The 18,789-nt window shown below is 46.2% G+C and overlaps 1 protein-coding gene across 1 annotated transcript in view; it reads right to left on the bottom strand.

Moving 5' to 3' along the window:
• LRPPRC (leucine rich pentatricopeptide repeat containing) overlaps positions 1-18,789 on the bottom strand; it is a 402,453-nt gene that overhangs the window by 300,099 nt on the left and 83,565 nt on the right. The window contains exon 14 of the mRNA XM_082250995.1: positions 18,016-18,085. Coding sequence (XP_082107121.1) covers positions 18,016-18,085 — 70 coding nt within the window. The remainder of the gene's footprint in view (positions 1-18,015; positions 18,086-18,789) is intronic.

The raw sequence follows: 18,789 nt of genomic DNA on the forward strand, positions 1-18,789 counted from the left end.
TCGTTCATTGACGGACACAGCTCCTGTCATTCTTGACCATTGGAACGTCCCAAAGCAGTGTTAAACATGAGGGATGGGAAACCGCAAAAAATTCCCAAGGCTAAGCAGTAGCCAACCAGGCAACAGGGGCTCAACCAAAACAACTGGAGCCCACCTGGAGAAAACAACACATCCTCAAAGAGGATCAGGTCCTCTTAAACAGCAGCCTGCAAAACCTTGCAGTCAAAGGAACCATACACAGATGCCAACACATCCACTTCATAAAACTTTGTAAAAGTGTGCACCGACAACCAGGTGGCCACCTTGCAAACCTACGTCACTGACGCTTGATGATGGAAGGCCTAGGAAGCACTAAGCGCCCTAGTAAAAAGTGCCTCGACAGGGAAAGGAGGAACCTGACTCCAAATGGAATAGGCCTTAATCCCCGTCTGTCAAATCCATCCGGAAATGGTTGCAGAGAAAGCAGACAACCCTTTGTGAGGTCCATTCGTGAGCACAAATAGAGACTCTGACTTCCTGAAAGACTCCATAACTGCTAGGAACACCCTAATTGCCCAGACCACATCCAAGGCAGGCAAGGCAATTTCCTTCGGATGTTTAGGGACACAGGGAAGGCAACGCAAAGTCTTCATTCAAATGAAAAACAGAGACAACCTTTGAAAAGAATGACGGACAGGGGCGAAGAACAACCTTATCCCTGTAAATCACCAGATAAGGTAAATGGCAGGATAACGCCGCCAGTTCCGATACACTGCACACAGAGGTGATAGAAACCAAAAAGGACACCTTCTGAGGCAGCATAAACCAGGAAATATCCCAAATAATTTCAAAGGGAGGCTTCTGTAGGGCTGAAAGCACCAAATTAGGATCTCAAGGTGGCAACAGAGCCCGCACTAGAGAAACCAAATGTCAGACACCCTGAAGAAAAGTATGCACCAGGGAGTGTGTGGCAAAAGGTCGTTGGAAAAAGACCACCAAGGCTGATCCCCAGCCCTTGATGGTACACAAGGCCAAATTCTGTTCAACCCCCTGTTGAAGGGAGGTTAAGATCCGAGCCACCAAGGAAGAGCAAGGATGAACCCCAAGAGACCCACAACACGCAATGTGCGTATTCCATGTGCGATGGTAAATCTTCCTAGAAGTAGATTTCCTAGCTTTTAACAGTGTAGGAATCACCGACTCAGATAAATGTCTATCCTTTAGCACCTGGCGTTAAACAGCCAAGCCGTCAAAGCCAGTGACTGTAAAGCAGGATGGAAGATCGGTCCTTGGGATAGCAGATCCTCCCAAGGAACGTCGGCGACCAGCCGCACCAGATCTGCATACCAAGCCCGGCGAGGCCAGTCCAAAGCCACCAAGATGACCGGAATCCCTTCTGCCTCAATCCTGCGTAGAAGTCTTGGCAGAAGCTTGAGAGGAGGGAAGGCGTATATAAGAGGATACTGACTTCACTGGGCCACCAGCGCATCTGTGACATCCGCCAGAGGATCCCTTGACTGAGCCACAAACCTCTGCACCTTTCTGTTGAGCCAAGAAGCCAACAGATCCACCTCGGGAGTGCTCCACCATAAAGACAGCTGATGAAATACCTCTGGATGAAGGGACCACTCCCCTTGGTCCAAAAACCTGCACACTGAGGTAACCTGCCTGCCAATTTTCCACCCCGGGAATGTGCACGGCGGAGAGGGCTGGAATGAACCATTGTGCCCACCTTAGAATGCCTGCTACCTCCAGAGCTGCTAGGGCACTTCTTGTGCCCCCTTGGTGATTGACAATACTGTCCAATACAAGGGGAGGAAGGATTTTCCCAGCCAAAAGCGCCAGAGAGCGATGTCACCATATCAGAGACTTCTTTGTTCCCCGACTCAGCCGGATCGGATTGTCTAGAGACTGCGGAGTCTTGTCCCATTTGGTAAGAATCTCAGGGACCTCGTATGGAATAGCGCAAAGGAGGAGAATTGCAGCCTGCAATTTCTGAAGTTTGTCCAGAAGAAGGAGCACTCTGGCTACGGCAGAGACAAGAGTAAGGCCCAAATAGTCTAGCTTTGTGGACGGAACCAGTGCAGACCTCTGAAAATTCAAGAGCGAACCTCGATCTTGTAACCAGACCGAATAACTTTATGGACCCACTTGTTTTGCACCAGGGAAGTCCACGGGTCCAGAAACCAGCAAAGACATCCCCCCACCCCTGATACAGGTGAGAGCACACCTTCATGCTGAAGGAGCCTTGTCCGCAGGTGTGGAGAAGCCCGCTCTCAGCTTGCCAGGCTAGTTTGGAGCCGCTAGAGGAGGCCTCGATAGGCTTTGAGCCTTTGTCAATCGACCCTGAGGGACAAAAAAACTTCCTATGAGCCAAGAAGGAAGGTCCACGTCTACGACAAGGTTCTTTACCCTTAGTAGCCTGTGAAAGAAAGGTACTCTTCCCCCCTGTGAGACCTTTAATAAAGTCATCCAGGGTAGCTCTAAACAGATGATCTCCTTAAAAACAGAAGATCAGTTGATTCCTTCATAGAAGTCTGGTCCGCAGACCAGCATTTAAGCCAAAAGACACGCCCAAAGACCACCGCCAAAACAGAGAGGCGAGCCGCCAGGGGAGCCATATCCAAGGAGGCATCACAAATGAACTGAAACCCCTGGACCAGCTGGTCCGCCAGCTCAGCAAAGGCAGGAGGAAGTTGTTCACCCTACAGGTCATGGCGTAGGAGCTTAGCCCAATCGGTCAGAGTTTCCGACACTAGGGCAAAGGTAAATACTGGCCTCATTGCCGAACCCGCTAATGTGTACATAATGTTGGCTACAGCCTCTGCCTTCCCGTCAGCCTGATCCATAAAAACCGGGGACTCTTCCACGGAATCATGGTGGCACAGTCCCCTTCTTAAGAAGGAACTCCTTATAGGGGTATCGCCTAGTAAAGCGCTTAGGAACCCCAAGTGGACGCTTTGGTCGTCCCCACTCTTTAGTGACAATTCTGTCAAAATAGTTGGAGAAAGGAATCACCCGGGCCGCTCTGGATGGCTTGTGTCAAAGGGTACCTGCGCCTCCGTCGCAGCTTCAGCCGCGTCCTCCATCTTCAGGGTCTCATGCACTGATACAATGTGCATCTACCAGCATCACTTTGTGCGCGGTCGCAGGCGTGGAGGACTTATCCTCACTATCAGAGGATTCCAGGCGCATGGTCGAAGACACAGCAGGGCGACACACGTCCGCGGCAGCCGAGTAAGATTCAGTATCTGATGAGGCAGAGGAAGGCGGGGGGGCGCTTTTTGCTAGCTCGTCCCCCGCAAGCCGCCTCCACCCGGGACACAGGGGACTTCAGGACCGCCGTCAGTGCATGGATAGATGGATGGTTGGGACCCGGAGGGCCCCCTAGCCTCAGAGAGAGGATCAGGTGGGGAAACGTCCTTCAAGGACTCAATGAGTCACCAGGGGAACCCCATAAAAAGTGTAACATGCTGCTAAGGGACAACCCCCACCGGGCTGGCAGTACCACCAGGTCGCCAAGCACAAGGCACAGGGCGATCCTCAGCAGAGAGGGCGAGAACCCCACCACTCACCACCTGCCGACACAGGCACCTGCAAGCACCCGGAAAATCTGCACTACACGTGCGGCGATCAGGAAGCAAAATCATCAAGGAGTCAGCACCAGGGGATAAGGAGAGGCTCCCACAGCCGAGTTCACCGCCCACAGTGCTTCGCTGTCATGGCCGCCGCTATTTGCAATGGTAAATCACAAGAAAATGGCCGCCGGACTTCACAAACATGACCACGGTGTACAGGAATAGATAGGCTACAACAAAATGGCGGCACCACGAGGCATACAGGGACCCAGAATGGGGGGGGGGGGGGGGAGACAAGGTCTCAGGACATATCCATGCTTGATGGGGGGGGAGGTACAACCCCTCCCCCCCGTACAACCGATAATCCGGCCGCCACAACCCAGCCCCCGGCCCCCATAGCCATTAGTGCCCTGCCCCCACCCTAGGAAGATGGCTAGACCACCCAAAAAAATACATCCCCAGCGCATGGGGGGGGGGGGAGCAGCATGAGGGACTTGACAAGGGGAGGGTGCCAGCAGGAAAAAGGGGAATCCGGGGGTCCGACCGTCCCAAGGAGGGGCCCACATCCACCCTAAAACCCTCCAGGGGTAGAGGGGGAATAGCTACTCCCTATACCAGGAACCAGGTGGGCAATGCTCCAGAAAGATCCCCCTTCCCATCGAAAGGGGGGGCTGTCGGCCAGGAGGAACGCTGCGACTCAGACCGAGGCAAGGTCGTATGCGACTTTGAGAGACGTTTAACTTGCAGGGCCAGGCCCCCGTCCAGTGGGGCTATGTCGCAGTCGACCTAGCGCAGAGAAGAGGCGTGCTCGCACTCGCTGGCCAGACTGGGGTGACCACTGGATCTAGATTATCCAGCCCGTCGACCATTCCGGCAGTTGCTAATAGATCCCAGAAAAAATTTTCTATCTAAAAAATTTTGCCAAAGATCCCAGCAAGGAACTAGGTCCTTACTAGGCAGGAAAAAAGCTGAGTGACAATAGCATGGATAGGGGGGAGTTTGCCACCTGGGACTGCCCATGGGTGTAGCCAGAAGTTTTTTCTGCCTAGTGTCATACTCCTGTAGGGGGCAGTATAACCCAATGGTCAAGAATGGCAAGAGCGGTGTCTGTCAATGAACGAAAGAGAAAAAGGATTTTTAAGACAGAAATGTTGGCTTACTGAAAAGTAACTCCATGTGCAGTATAGTATGCACTCAATACTTGGTCATGGCTTCTTTTGCATGAATTACTGCATTAATGCGGCGTGGAATGGAGGCGATTAGCCGGTCACTGCTGAGCTGTTATGGAAGCCCAGGTTTCTTCGATAGCGGCTTTCGGCTCATCTGCATTGTTGGGTCTGGTGTCTCATCTTCTTCTTGACAAAACCCCACAGATTATAGAGTTTAGGTTAGGAGAGTTTGCTGGCCAATAAAGCAAAGCTATACCATGATCATTAAACCAAATATTGGTACTTTTGGCAGTGTGGGCGGGTGCCAAGTCCTGCTGGAAAATTAAATCAGCATCTTCATAAAGTTGGTCACCAGAGGGAAGCATGAAGTGCTCTAGAATTTCATGGTAGAGGGCTGCACTGACTTTGGACTTGATAAAACACAGTGGGCCAACACCAGCAGAAGACATGGCTCCCCTAATCATCACTGACTGGAAACTTCACACTGGACCTCATGCAACTTGGATTGCATCTTTCCGCCCTTCCTCCAGACTCTGCAAAATTTACTTTCACCTGAAAAGAGTACTTTGGCCAACTGAGCAACAGTCCAGTCTTTTTTTCTCCTTAGCCCAGGTAAGACGCTTTGGACATTGTCTCTGGTTCAGGAGTGGCTTGACACAAGGAAAGTGACAGTTGTGGCCCATGTCCTGGACACACCTGTGTGTGGTGGCTCTTGAAGCACTCACACCAGCCTTAGTCCACTCCTTGTGAATCTCCCCAAATACTTGAATGGCCTTTTCTTCACCATACACTCAAGGCTGTGTTTTTCCCTGTTGCTTGTGCACCTTTTTCTACCACGCTTTTTTTCTTCCAATCAACTTTCCATTAATGATTGGATACAGCACTCTGTGAGCAGCCAACTTCTTTAGCAATGACCTTTTGTGACTTACCCTACTTGTGGAGGGTGTCAATGACTGTTTTCTGTACAACTGTTAAGTCAGCAATCTTCCCCATGAATGTATAACCTACTGAACTAGACTAAGAGACCATTTAAAGGCTCAGGTACCTTTATAGTTGTTTTGAGTTCATTAGCTGATTAGAATGTGACACCATGGGTCTACAATAGTGACCTTTTTCACAATATTCTAATTTTCGGAGATACTGAATTTTGGGTTTTCACTCGCTGTAAGCCATAATTTTCAAAATGAAAAGAAAGAAATGCTTGAAATATATAGTACTCTCTGTGTAATAATTCAATATAATATAGGGGTTTCACGTTTTGAATTGAATTGCTGAAAAAAATTAACATTTTGATGATATTCTAATTTTTTTAAATGCACCTGTATTTGCTTTACATACGAAGGGGTCTTCAAAAAGTCTCTGCACTTTTTCTTATTAAAAAGAGTTTAAAAAAGCAAGGAAACTTTAAGAATCCTCCTATATATGTTCAGCAGATGTTATGATTTTAGGCCACGGGCAGCCTTCTGCGTGGGCTTAGCGCATCCCTGTTTATTATTTTCTGATTGGAATTTACACACGCATGCACTTGTGAATGAACTGTCAGATGGTCTATGTCGCCAAAATATACCAAGAATGGTTCAGTTATTTATGGACTGATCTTTTAAGCATATTCAAAATATGCACATTGTTAGTTACATATTTCACAGGAATTGGTGACTTTGCATAAAACATCTTAATAAAAACCTTGGAATTGAATTTGCCTTTCTCATTTTAAGATGATGGTTATTTACGTGATTGTGGACAGTGGTTGGAGTGACAGGCTGCAGAAGGACACAGGAGAAGTGACTGCACTAGACACAGAACTGATGGCAGTCTATCAGCGCGCCGTGAAAAGCTCTCGTCGCCCACCCACTCTATGAAAGATGTTGGCAGTTTGTCAGAGGGCCTAATCACACGCCGCCATTCAACATTATCTACTAGGCTACTCCTGGATTAACATACAAATTAGTATGCAGAGGCTGCACAACCAGGCGGCATTTATCAGCGATTTGAAGCCCTGCCACACACTAGTTAAGTGGATGAATAATTGGGAAATAATTGGGTCGCTAGTTAATTTGCTCTTAAGCGTTGCAGAAGCGAGTGCAATGCAGGACAGAACAGCTGCTGAGGACATTACACACAAGGTTAAGCACATGCTATGATAGGTACATCAAAACAACAGCTTACACAGTGCAGCGTCCTAGAAAAAGTGCGGGTGATGTGACATGACATGCCGCGCAGCGCTGACAAACAGCCGGCAAGGTGTACGATGACCTGAGATTCTAAACAGGCTTGCTTATTGGTTCAAAACTGTCAAAATGATGGTTCGGAGACATGACACGAGTAAAGGATGCTGGGGAAAAAACTGCCACCAAGAGTGAGTTTAAAACTTATTTTAAGATAAGATTTTTTTTTTTTCTATAGTCACTTTATGGTTTGATAGCACTTCGCTTTTATTATAAATCTTATCAGAATGTGGTAATGTTTTGCAACTCCTATTTCTAAATACTAGAATAGTAGTGGATACCTGGAACAGACTTCTAACCAGAGGGAATCAATCAGTCCAAACTAAAGCGGAACTGTGACATACACAGATATAGTCTAAATCCATTCATCATATGTATTCTTCCTTAAATCTTGGTGTCCTTTGTTTATTTCTTCCAGATCTGTGCAATATTTTAGCATGAGGCTTTCCCTCTGTGCAGGAGCATCCTGTAATGAAGACCGCTCCCTGCTGCTCTCTCTCCTTGTGCAGGGTGGCTGATTTTGTCTCCGCCCCCTCCTGTAGTTTTCTGCAGCCTGTAGTGGGTGGAGGCTGCTGGGCCCCTCCCACAGAACAGTAATGTCATAATTTTTTACAATTTAATGACTGGGATGGCAAAAGCATTTGGCGCAAACAAAGTTGATATATAGCCTTTGTGGCTATTGAAAAATATGACCTCAACCTCACTTTATTATGTAGACCTTGCTAGTACTGGGTTGGACCTGCCTTTCTTTAGAACTGCTTTAATTCTTTGTGGCATAGATTCAACAAGGTGTTGGAAACATTCCTCAGAGATTTTGGTCCATATTTACATGATAGCATCACGCAGTTGCTGCAGATTTATGGGTACGAACTATAAATAAATAAATGGTACCTCTATGGGAGCCCCATGGGCACCGGCCTATGCCTGCCTACATCTTGGCTGGTGGGAGAAGGAGGTGGTTTACTGTTCTGAACTATACCATAGCCATGTTCTTCTACGGCTAAGGTTTATCGATGATGTGCTGGTAATCTGGAAACTCCTGAAACGTTAGAACATTTCATTGCTGAACTCAACATCAAAAGCCGTAACATTCACCTTACGATTAATTATGACCGTATTCAGATCTCGTTCCTTGACCTTTTGATTAGAATTGAGCAGGGCAAATTAATCACTACAACATACAGGAAGGACACGGCGGCAAACACCTTGCTTGAGGAGGCCAGCAGCCACCATCCGAAACCACTCATAAAAAGGGATTCCAACAGGACAATTCCTGCGGATACATCGGAATTGCATCCTAGATTTGGATTACCAAGCTGAGGCAAGACAATTGTATGCCAGATTCAGAGCACGTAACTAGCTCCATAGAACCCTGAGGAGATCAAGAAAGAAGGCGTCCTCAAGGAATAGAACTGACCTCCTTAAAATCAAAGCCTCTAACGACCAGCCCACATAAGCCAACATGGATCCGGTCAGAATCATTACCACCTATGGTTCTCAGTGGGAGGAAGTACGGAACATTCTTACCAAGCATTAACACCTCCTAACTCGCTCACCACAACTGACAGAAATAGTGGGCTCTAGACCTCTATTAGTAGCCAGGAGAGCCAAAAATGTATCTGACGAACTTGTAAGATCAGAATTCATTAAATCTACACCTCGCAATTGGCTCACTGACCTTCCCCAACTTTCAGGAATGTTTCTCTCTGGTAAATGTCATATCTGTAAATTTGTTGACAAAACAGCACACTTTACTGATGCTGATGGACACAAGACATACCCCATAAAACAATTCGTCAACTGCAACACGATGAAGGTACTGTACATGCTTGAATGTCCTTGCCACAAATTATATGTGGGTAAAACCAAACACCCTCTGAAAATCCATATTGGGGGAACACCTTTCTAGTATTCGGGGTGCAAAAGAAAAAGATGAAGATACACCCATTGCGCAGCATTTTGCGAAGTACCACAACAAGAACCCAAGTGGCCTGAAGGTCAAAGGCTTTTTTGCCCTTAAACTTTCAGGGAGAAGGTGATTTTGACACCATTCTGCTCCAGAGAGAAAAAGAGTGTTTTTTTCAATTGGGGACGATGGGGCCGAAAGGCCGTAATAATGAATTAATCTCCAGGTTTTCCTGACTCCTGTTACATATGCGTGCCTGGTCAATTGGCCTCAATTGGGCACTAATTGTGCACCCAACATTTTGTGGTATTGGAGGGGCGCCTCTATGTGCACAATTATTTAGAGCTCGAATTTATAATCTGTCTAGATTTATATGAAAAAAAGTTGTTTGGATATTTGTATTTCTTTATTTGTGCACAAGCTGGCGCTAGCCTTTGTTTCACACATATTGCTTGTTCTGGCCTCTGAAGGGGTAAAAAATGTCATCAATCTACTGCTGGGGTGGAAGTGATCTCAAACCCCTCCCCCCCTTTAAGTGACCCCATGAGGGTTTCAAAATGGGCCAGACAAGTGTACATGACACCCTGAAGAAGTCCACGCCACCCAGTGGACGAAACGCGTTGGTGTGTGTGCCCCAGCATCCCCCCTGACCTATCCCTGCATCTCCACTATTCCCCATTCAGTGTTTGGACCACTTTGTGAAATCCATTTATCAGGCTTTCTTTCATTGGAATCTCGCTGCAGGCCATGGAGACCATCTGCATCTTTAAAAGACTGTTTACCCTGTGCATTGTGGACCCCTGTATGAAAATTTCCACGGGGGTACCCCCAGTGGGCAGCTAGCCTCCCTGCATGGTGGGTTCCATATGCTAATGGTATTAACCGAGGCTACCTGTACTGTCAGCATTACTGACATTCCTTGAGTGAAGAGCCTTCAGCTGCAGTATGCACAGTAGGACTCTAGGTGTCTCCACTACCTTTACGGATACTTGAAACTCAGTGACGCCTGGTAAATTCATGGTATCCACCTGCTGGTTTTTGTTGATCTCTCTCCCTGCAGACTATTTGCCCTACAAGCCTCTAGCTGCATCACCCCAAGGAACTGACTCGCCGCTGGTGACTCTCACCCCCCAGGACACGCGAGTATCACGCAGCCGGATTTATCCTTATCCTGCAATACACGTCAGTCACCCGCTGCGGTGGTGACTCAGGTATCCATCCCACCATACTGGGATCTCTCTTGTCTCTCATGATTCAATTGATTACACGTGCCTCCCCCGATCTGAGTCTGGACATCAGTGCATCTGACTATATGACTTGCCTCTGCTGTACCACATACGGCAACGTTTTGTGCTAAGAGGAGTGTCTGCTCACTGCACCAGTTATCCATCTGTATCTGACAGGAGTGAGGATTGCCTTTTTTCCCTTGCTTCCAACACTGCACTTTCAATGATCATCACCTGATTAGGATGCCTATGGACCGACATTTTAGTGCATGATTGTCCCTTGTTCTGATACTGCCACTTACATGTGTTAGATCAATGGTAAATACAAGCGCAGATGTCTCCGGTGTGATTGTACAGTTAGTATACAGCTGACTCCGCCGAAGTTACCTGCAACTTGGTATAGCCAGGTCAATCTATATTACTATTACTAAATTACTTTGTAACTTTGGCTGCAGGTATATGTTGGGGGTACAAATAAATAAATCAATATTGCTGTGCCAAGTGAGAAAATCAATCAGGGTGAATGACTAAATACATATGAAAAAAGTTGTGTATAAGCTAAATAAAATAAAAAAAATTCCGATATAAATGCAAAGTGCAAATATAGTGCAAAATCAAAAGTCCAAGTGCTTGTGATAAAGTGATTAGAAAGAAAGAGTCCCAAACTCAATCTTAAATAAATGAAAATAATCCAAATATCTTCATCCGTGATCCAATTAGAGTGCAAGCGTGCTCCACACTTCAATCAAGTGCTCCCCAGTCAGTGCAAGATTAGCAGCTCACCTCAAGGTTAGACTCCAAGGGTAGGTGCTTTTTAGAGACAACGTTGTCGTTTACCCTGTGTTTAAACTGCTCTTTTAGTGTATTTTTTTGATGTGTGTTTTTCAGTTTTGCATTAATAAAGGAATTTTTGAGTATATACCGCGGTTGCCATGCCCCCTTCCTCCCCTATAGAACTCCTTTCTCTTTTGGGTCATTCCCTTTCCTTGTTACATGACTTGTGTTCTGGAGTCTGAAGGGGGATGCACCACCAATATGGTGAGTTGGTATCGCATACTTTACTGGTTTGATATTACCCAGTAATTAGAGCGGCCAGGTACCTTTTTCTTCTTTTGTTGTTACTGCATGCTGCAGATTTGTCGGCTGCACATCCATGATGCAAATCCCCCATTCCACCACATCCTAAAGGCTCTCTTATTGGATGAGATGTGGTGAGTGTGGAGGCCATTGGAGTGCAGTGACCTCATTGCCATGTTGAAGAAACCAGTGGTGAGATGATTTGAGCTTTGGGACATGATGCATTATCCTGCTGGAAGGAGCCATCAGAAGATGGGTACACTGTAGTCAAAGGGATGGACATGGTCAGCAACAATACTCAGGTAGGCCAAGGCGTTTAAACGATGCTCAATTGGTATTAAGTGTGCCAAGAAAATATTCTCCACACCATTACACCACCAGCCTGAATGGTTGATGCAAGTTAGGATGGATCCATGCTTTCATGTTGTTTACACCAAATTCTGACCCTACCATCTGAATGTCACAGCTGAAATTGAGACTCATCAGACCAGGCAACGTTTTTCCAATCTTCTTTTGTCCAATTTTGGTGAGCCTGTGTGAATTGTAGCCTCAGTTTCCTGTTCTTAGCTGACAGAAGGTGGCACCCGGCGTGGTCCTCTGCTGCTGTAGCCCCTCTGCTTCAAGGTTCAATGCGTTGTGCGTTCAGAGATGGTATTCTGCCTACCTCGGTTGTAACGTGTGGGTTTTTGAATTCGAGTCCTTTCACATGAGCTTTCCACCCGGCGATTCGATCTGGGGATTGATCTGCCAATCCCTGCTGAGCAGGCGGATGACAGGTCCGTCTCCCCGTACTTTGCAGAGACGGAGCTGTCAGATCCCCGCTCTCCTCTATGGCAGATCAGATGAAAATGGGCTGCCTGTCTGTTTTCATCCGATCCGTTCCTCCAGAGGGATGGAAAATAGGGTTCTAACACGAACCACATCGGATCGGATAGCAACGGGGGTGTTAGCGGAGATGTTACCGCTGACATCGGCTGCTCCATAGAGGTTCACAGAGGTGCATGGAGCATCCGATCAGGTTCGCCTGAAAAAAAACTTTCAGGCGGACCTGATCGGAAAGCTCCTGTGAAAGAGGATTTTCTGTTGCCTTTCTATCGTCTCAAACCAGTCTGCCTTTTCTCCTCCAACCTCTGACATGAATAAGGCATTTTCGTCCACACAACTGCCACTCACTGGATATTTTCCCTTTTTCGGATCATTCTCTGTAAACCTGAGAGATGGTTGTGTGTGCAAATCCCAGTAGATCAGCAGTTTTTGAAATACTGAGACCAGCCCATCCGGCACCAACAACCATGCCAAAGTCACTTAATTCCCCTTTCACCCCCATTCTGATGCTCGGTTTGAACTTCAGCAAAATGTCTTCACCACATCTAGATGCCTAAATGCATTGAACTGCTGCCATGTGATTGACTGATAAACAATTTGCAATACTAATCAATTGAGCAGGTGTGGCCGGTGAGTATATGTATTTTGTGTTTCTATCCTGCTTTACAGCTTTTGGGGAATTTGTGAAAGGCAGGGGGGCTTTTTTTTTACTGTCCTGGGGGGCTCTGACTGAGGAAGGAGGCAAGTCAATCTTACTCCTCAGTTCTCCAGGGATTCTCTATTCTCTCCTCGATTCTCCACCTCTGGACTGGAGAATATAGGAGGGAGATCTTTCACAGAGATCGCCAGTGAAATGCAGAGATCGCAGCTTCATAAGCTCGGTGTCAGTAATTGGCAGAGTCTCCGTGTGTGGAGAATATCTCAGTTTATAAACAGATAATGATCTGAGATGAGCTGCAATCATCTCAGTTTTATAAACAGACACCAAATTGTTACAATTTATTTTCATTCCTGAGCTCGGAGAACATTTTCACACCGATACATTGTATACTTTTCATTTCCTGGTGCAGAGTTCTTCTAAGGCCCCTTTCACACTTTTACCGCGATTTTGCAGCGACTTTGTTGACGCGATTTTGACTGGGCTTGAATGTCTTTGGACCTCAAAACGCATCAAAGTCGTGCCAAAGTAGTGCAGGGACTACTTTGAAGTCGGTACGGCTTCAAGTCGCACATATATGAATGGTACTCATTGTAAATAATGGAGAACGACTTGACATGCAATTTTGCAGTCCCAAAGTGCATGACAAGTCGCACAAGTGTGAAAGGGGCCTAATTGTTATTTTGTACATTTCAGAAATACCGCCAGCAAACACCAGGTGATAAATAACAAATTATGTTTGGTTTTTGTTTGCTTTTTTTTAATTGACTATTTATCACAAGTTTTTTTTTTGCAATATTTATCTGACTAATTTAAAAAATGTGCTGTATTTACCTCACATTCAATATTTTACATTGATGAACTGACTTATTATCTCATGTGAAAAATGAGTCACGTGACCTTCATATCGCATGCGGTAACCTTTAACCACTTGCCGACCGCCGCACGACTATTTACTGCAGCAGTCAGCCCCTCACAGGCAAAGCGACGTAGGACTACGTCGCTAGCCTGTGAGGCTCTAGGGAGCGAGCGCGCGCCCCCGGAGGCGCGCTCCTGCTTGGTCACGGACCCCTCCGCACGTGTGCCCGGTGGACGCGATGTCCGCCGGCCACTCGCGATTGTCCGTTACACCGGGAGAAAAGCAGGCGGCTAATGTAAACAATGCCGCCTGTCATTCTTCCCTGTGTAAGAATGGAGATCACACGGTTCTGCTATGTATGATCTGCTATGTAGGACCGTTAATCTCTGTTCTTACACATCAAGCCACATCCAATCACAGTTAGAATCACGCCCCTAGGGACACACTTAACCCCTCCCTCTCAAAAAAAGTTAACCCCTTCACAGCCAGTGTCATTTTTACAGTAACAGTGCATATGTATAGCACTGATTACTGTAGTAATGTCACTGGTAACCCCAAAAGTGTCAAAAATATCAGTCAAGGGTCCGATCTGTCCGCCGCAATGTCACAGTCCTGCAAAAGAAAAAAGAAAAAAAAAAAAAAAAAATCGCAGATCGCCGCCATTACTCGTAAAAAAAAAAAACAACAAAAATGATAAAAATCTTTCCCTTAGTTAGTAAACACAATAACTTTTGCGCAAACCAATCAAAATAGGCTTTTTGCGATTTGCGATACAAAGTGTATGGCTGAATTTGCACTGCACATCCGATCACATGTAATGAAGGAGCAGTGCGCTCCGACATTACATGCTATGGCCGCACACGCGGAAGTGTGAACCGGCACATTTCACATTTGTGCAAACACAGAGATCGCATGTAATATTCGAAGCGCACTGCTCCTAAAATTACATGGGATCTCTGTGCGGTGCAAATTCAGCCATACAGTTTGTATGGCTGAATTTGCACCGCGGTCGCACCCAACTCGCACAGGACCCTTTTTTTAGTCCGTAACAGAATCGGATCGCATGGTGGTTCACACTAGTGCGATCCGATTCTGTGTGAACTTGCAGATCGCACTGTGATATGCGATCTGATCTGGGGGTGTCGTTAACTTTTATTTGACACCCCCAGCGTAAAGCATATGGCAGTGTGAACTGCCAGGGGTGCGGATGCGATGCGGGAACACGCTGTATATTCGCAGCGTTCCCACATCACACAAATGTGAACCGGCACTAATGGGGACACAGAGAGTAATAAAAATTCATGAGTGTTCTAATCTCTTTCTACTCTATCCAAAACTAAAAAAAAAAAAAAATAAAAGTTTTGCCTTTAGTTATACTTTAATGAAACCATTGTCACTAAAACATGAAATGAGGGTAAATCTCCCTATTGTTGCCCTATACAGCAGTTAAAAATCAAAAGATGTTCTAATGCTTTCTTGCTAGAAAAAAAAACTATAATGTAAATATGTATTTAAGGCTAAACATCACTCGCTTAATCAACATGTGCTATATTTAATCCTTATGCTTTTAGCATTAGTAAATAAAGTATATCTTATACACTTGTTTTAAATCTTTTATTTTTTTTTACATTTCTTTAGTTACTTCCTGGTTTCCATGCCTAGGCAAATGAGGTCATACATCCCAGGAGTCTTCAGGAGGGGAGGGTTCTCAGCTTAGCCAATGCCTGAGCTAAGAGCAGATGGATTCCAGGAAGAAAATGATACATGAATCATCTGCCCTTACTCAAGATGGCCACTGTCAGAAATGTCAGGGGGTGTTTTTCAAAATAATTTCTCAGTAAAATAAAGCATGGAGACATGGATGGATGGGGGAGTTTGTTTTCAATATAAAAAATTAAGTAAATAGCGTTTTTTTGGTGTGTGCTGCTCAGATCCAGCGCAGTTCCACTTTAAATATACAGATATATTAAGAAGACATACAGTCTATACTTCGGTAGGGCAATTTGGATTATGTATACAGGCTCTGCTATTATTTGTGCCATGTTTATATTTTTTTTCACATTGAAACGATACCAGAAAGTCTTGTCCGAGTCATTGAGGTAGGTAGTAAAAAGTACTAGGGTGGGTTTTCACAGTAGTTTTTTTTTTTTTTTTAGCCCGTAGCGTGTGAATCACACTCAAAAAGACTTAACACCCGGTGCATAAAAAGTGCACACACGCAAATGTGAAGAACACAAAAACTGCACAGGGTGTGCGAATGGTCTGAACTCCGAAGAGGTTGGACCTATACCTTGATCCCCCGGGGCGCAAGACTCCTGACAGGGACTGAGGTACTTCCTATGGTTTGCCTGGCCGAGACCTGGCAAACCCCGTTCTCTAGGGGGACTGCCGAAACAGCCCACCCCAAGTACTGGGTGGGGCTCCCCCGAAGGGAGACCCCATGAGGGAGGGCGAACTAAGCCAGAAGGCCATGTCCACCCCCTCCCAAGACTTTCAAGGTAGGCCCGGAGACCCACACCGTACTCATCGTGCAGGAAGAAAAGGTGAAAGTGAAGTAACACACTACAAAGAAAAACACACACAAACGAAAAGGTGGGGAAGGGGAAGTGGAGAGGTGAATTAGTGCCAATGTGAAAATACAAAGGCAGGCCTTCCGGCTGCTGGTGCAGTGACCAAGGTGCCGAAAAACTCAAGGCGAGCTGCCCCTCACCAGTGAGAATTAAGGCACCCCTGGGCTGCCACCCCAGGGGCACATACACCACGGGCTTTTCCGATCTCGGCCCAAGGCCAGACCCAGTGTAGCCCTATCCCATCAGGAGGCATCAGAACTTTAGACAGCTTAGGGTGAGCCTGCCTTCAACTGGGGACAAGCCTTTTGCAAGGCCAGATTCAACCCAGGAGGAAAGGCTCTCCCACCGCCATCCGCCATTCCTTACCAATCACATCCAGGAGCAGTACTAACCAGTCGGACAAGCTGGTTTTCTCGCTCCCTTCAAACTGATAGGGGCGGACCCATTCAAATCAGAAGGCAATGGACCCATCCGGCTTTCTCTGGCATGGCTTACTTCCCGGTCCTCCAGTTACGCCCAGAGCACCCCGGTTCCTTTCGGCCCCTACCGATACAAACCATCAGGGTCCATACCAACTGATAAGGCTTACCTGTAGGTAAAATTAATATCCCCTAAACCTGCGCGGTTTAGGAGATATTCGACCTGCATGCAGCCGCTGACACCAGCGGCTCATGCGCTCTGAAGGTCCGGCGTATCTTGCCAGACCTTCAGAGTTCCTTGCCGGCAAGTGAACTCCCGTGCGCATGCGCGGGAGTGACGTCATCGCGGCTCCGAGCTGGAGCCGCTGAGGGAACATGTCAGCTGCCTTAGCGGTGTCCATGGCGACTGTGTCGGGGCTTCGTTCTAAGGCCTCATGTACACTGCTACTTTTAAACGGACGTTTAGGAGCAGTTGGGCGTTTTTTTCAGAAGCCCCTGAACTCTCCTCTATGTTATCTTATCTGTCCATGTACACAGGGTCGTTTGCAGTCATTTACAGGCAGTTGAGTTCAATGTCGTTTTTTGGAAAGCAATTATTTGCGTTCAAGGTAAAGTGGGACCTGAAGAAGGAGGCTCCGCCTCTGAAACACGTTGTTCGTAGCAGCAGCAGCAGAGGCAGTGTACCCTCCACCTCGTAGCTCCTTACAACTTGTGGCTTCGGCTCCGGCTCTCCCGAGTCGCGGTAGAAGATGGCGGTATAGTGCGCAGGCGCACTGGTACTGACACTTGGTGACCCGGTGGTGGAGCCGTACACAGGAAGTGGAGGAGAGCGGGGTCATAGTGGCGGGAGCCGCAGGTTAGGAGACCAGAGCGTCACTATCTGGAGGGACGGGAGGAGCGAGTAGCTCTTGTTGGAATGCCGATATGCCTTTACCAAGAAGATTATATGTGAGTGCATTTTAACTATACTGTGTCATTTGTCCTTTAATAAAGCGATATTGCCTGAGGTCTGCATGCGCTTCCCTCTATTACAGATTGGAATTATTTGCGTTCAGGATGTTGAGAACGTGTGTTTCCCGGCGTTTCAAACGCAAAACGCGACCGAACGCGATCACCCACGTTTAGCGCTTGCGTTTTTACTGTTTAAAGGGGAATGATTTTTTGACCTCTAAAAACGGATCTGAGCGCAAACGCCCGCTAAACGCGGCTGCAAACGTGACAACGCACGTTTTAAATGTCCTTTACATAGCTGTTAAATTCCAGCGTTCAAAGGACTTTTTAAAACGTCCCATGTACATGTAGCCTAAGGTAAGTATTTCATGATGTGCTAGTATGCGATGCATACTAGCTCAATATGCCTTTGTTCTGCAGGGTTTGTTTTTTTTTTTGTTTTGTTTTGTTTTTTTGAGTATACAACCGCTTTAAGGCAATTAAATTCCATTGGCAGTGGTCCCCAGAACAGAAAATGAGTACATCCTCCTATAAAGAAATTTCCCAGGAAAAATCCCTTTTCTTTGCCCTTACCTTGGAAATGTATAGAATAAAGTGTGCATAAAACTTGTGTCCTTCACAAAAGGGATTTTTGATGACGATACTGAAAGACACAAAAAAAAAAATCACAGTGCATTAGCCTATTGAAATGGTCATTTTAAGCATTAAGCAAATATAAGATTTTTAATGGAAAAGGATTCAGGCTTTAATAAGCCCCCCCACCACCTAGTCAAAGAGTTTATGCTTTTCGTGTATGCACAGCTTCATTTCGTTGTCAGAGTCTTTTTTTTTTTCCTGCACACAAGCTAAAATGCTTTTTTGTTTTTTACATTAAAATGCACTCAATATCACAAAAAAAATAGATGGTACAGTAGTTGCATTTGTTTTATATCATATGATATTATCACAATTGTTTATCAATCCTATATTTTCAGTAAAACATTATTATTAACCTGTTCCCGGCAACCGCGTGCATATATGTGGCTGCTGAGCGTCAATGCCAAGTGGCCACAAACGTGCGCTCATAAGGAACGCCTTTTCTGTGCTGAAAGTACGCTCCACTGTGCACTCTCAGCACAGTAACTGAGCTGTCAAGGGCAGCTCTCAATGCAAACTTGCAATTATGTGACCGCCAATCACAGCGATTACATAATCAGAAAGCCTGTCTCTGCCTCCTTTTTTAGATTCTCTTAAAGCGGAGTTCCGGGCACAGAATCTTTTTTTTTTTTTCAATCTCCCCCTAACAATCACCCTTACACATCGATACATCCGCTAATCCTGGTTAGAATGGTGAAATAATGAGTTTGC

This window comes from Pelophylax lessonae (assembly GCF_965119305.1).
Source record: "Pelophylax lessonae genome assembly, chromosome: 3".
Classification (NCBI taxonomy): domain Eukaryota; kingdom Metazoa; phylum Chordata; class Amphibia; order Anura; family Ranidae; genus Pelophylax; species Pelophylax lessonae.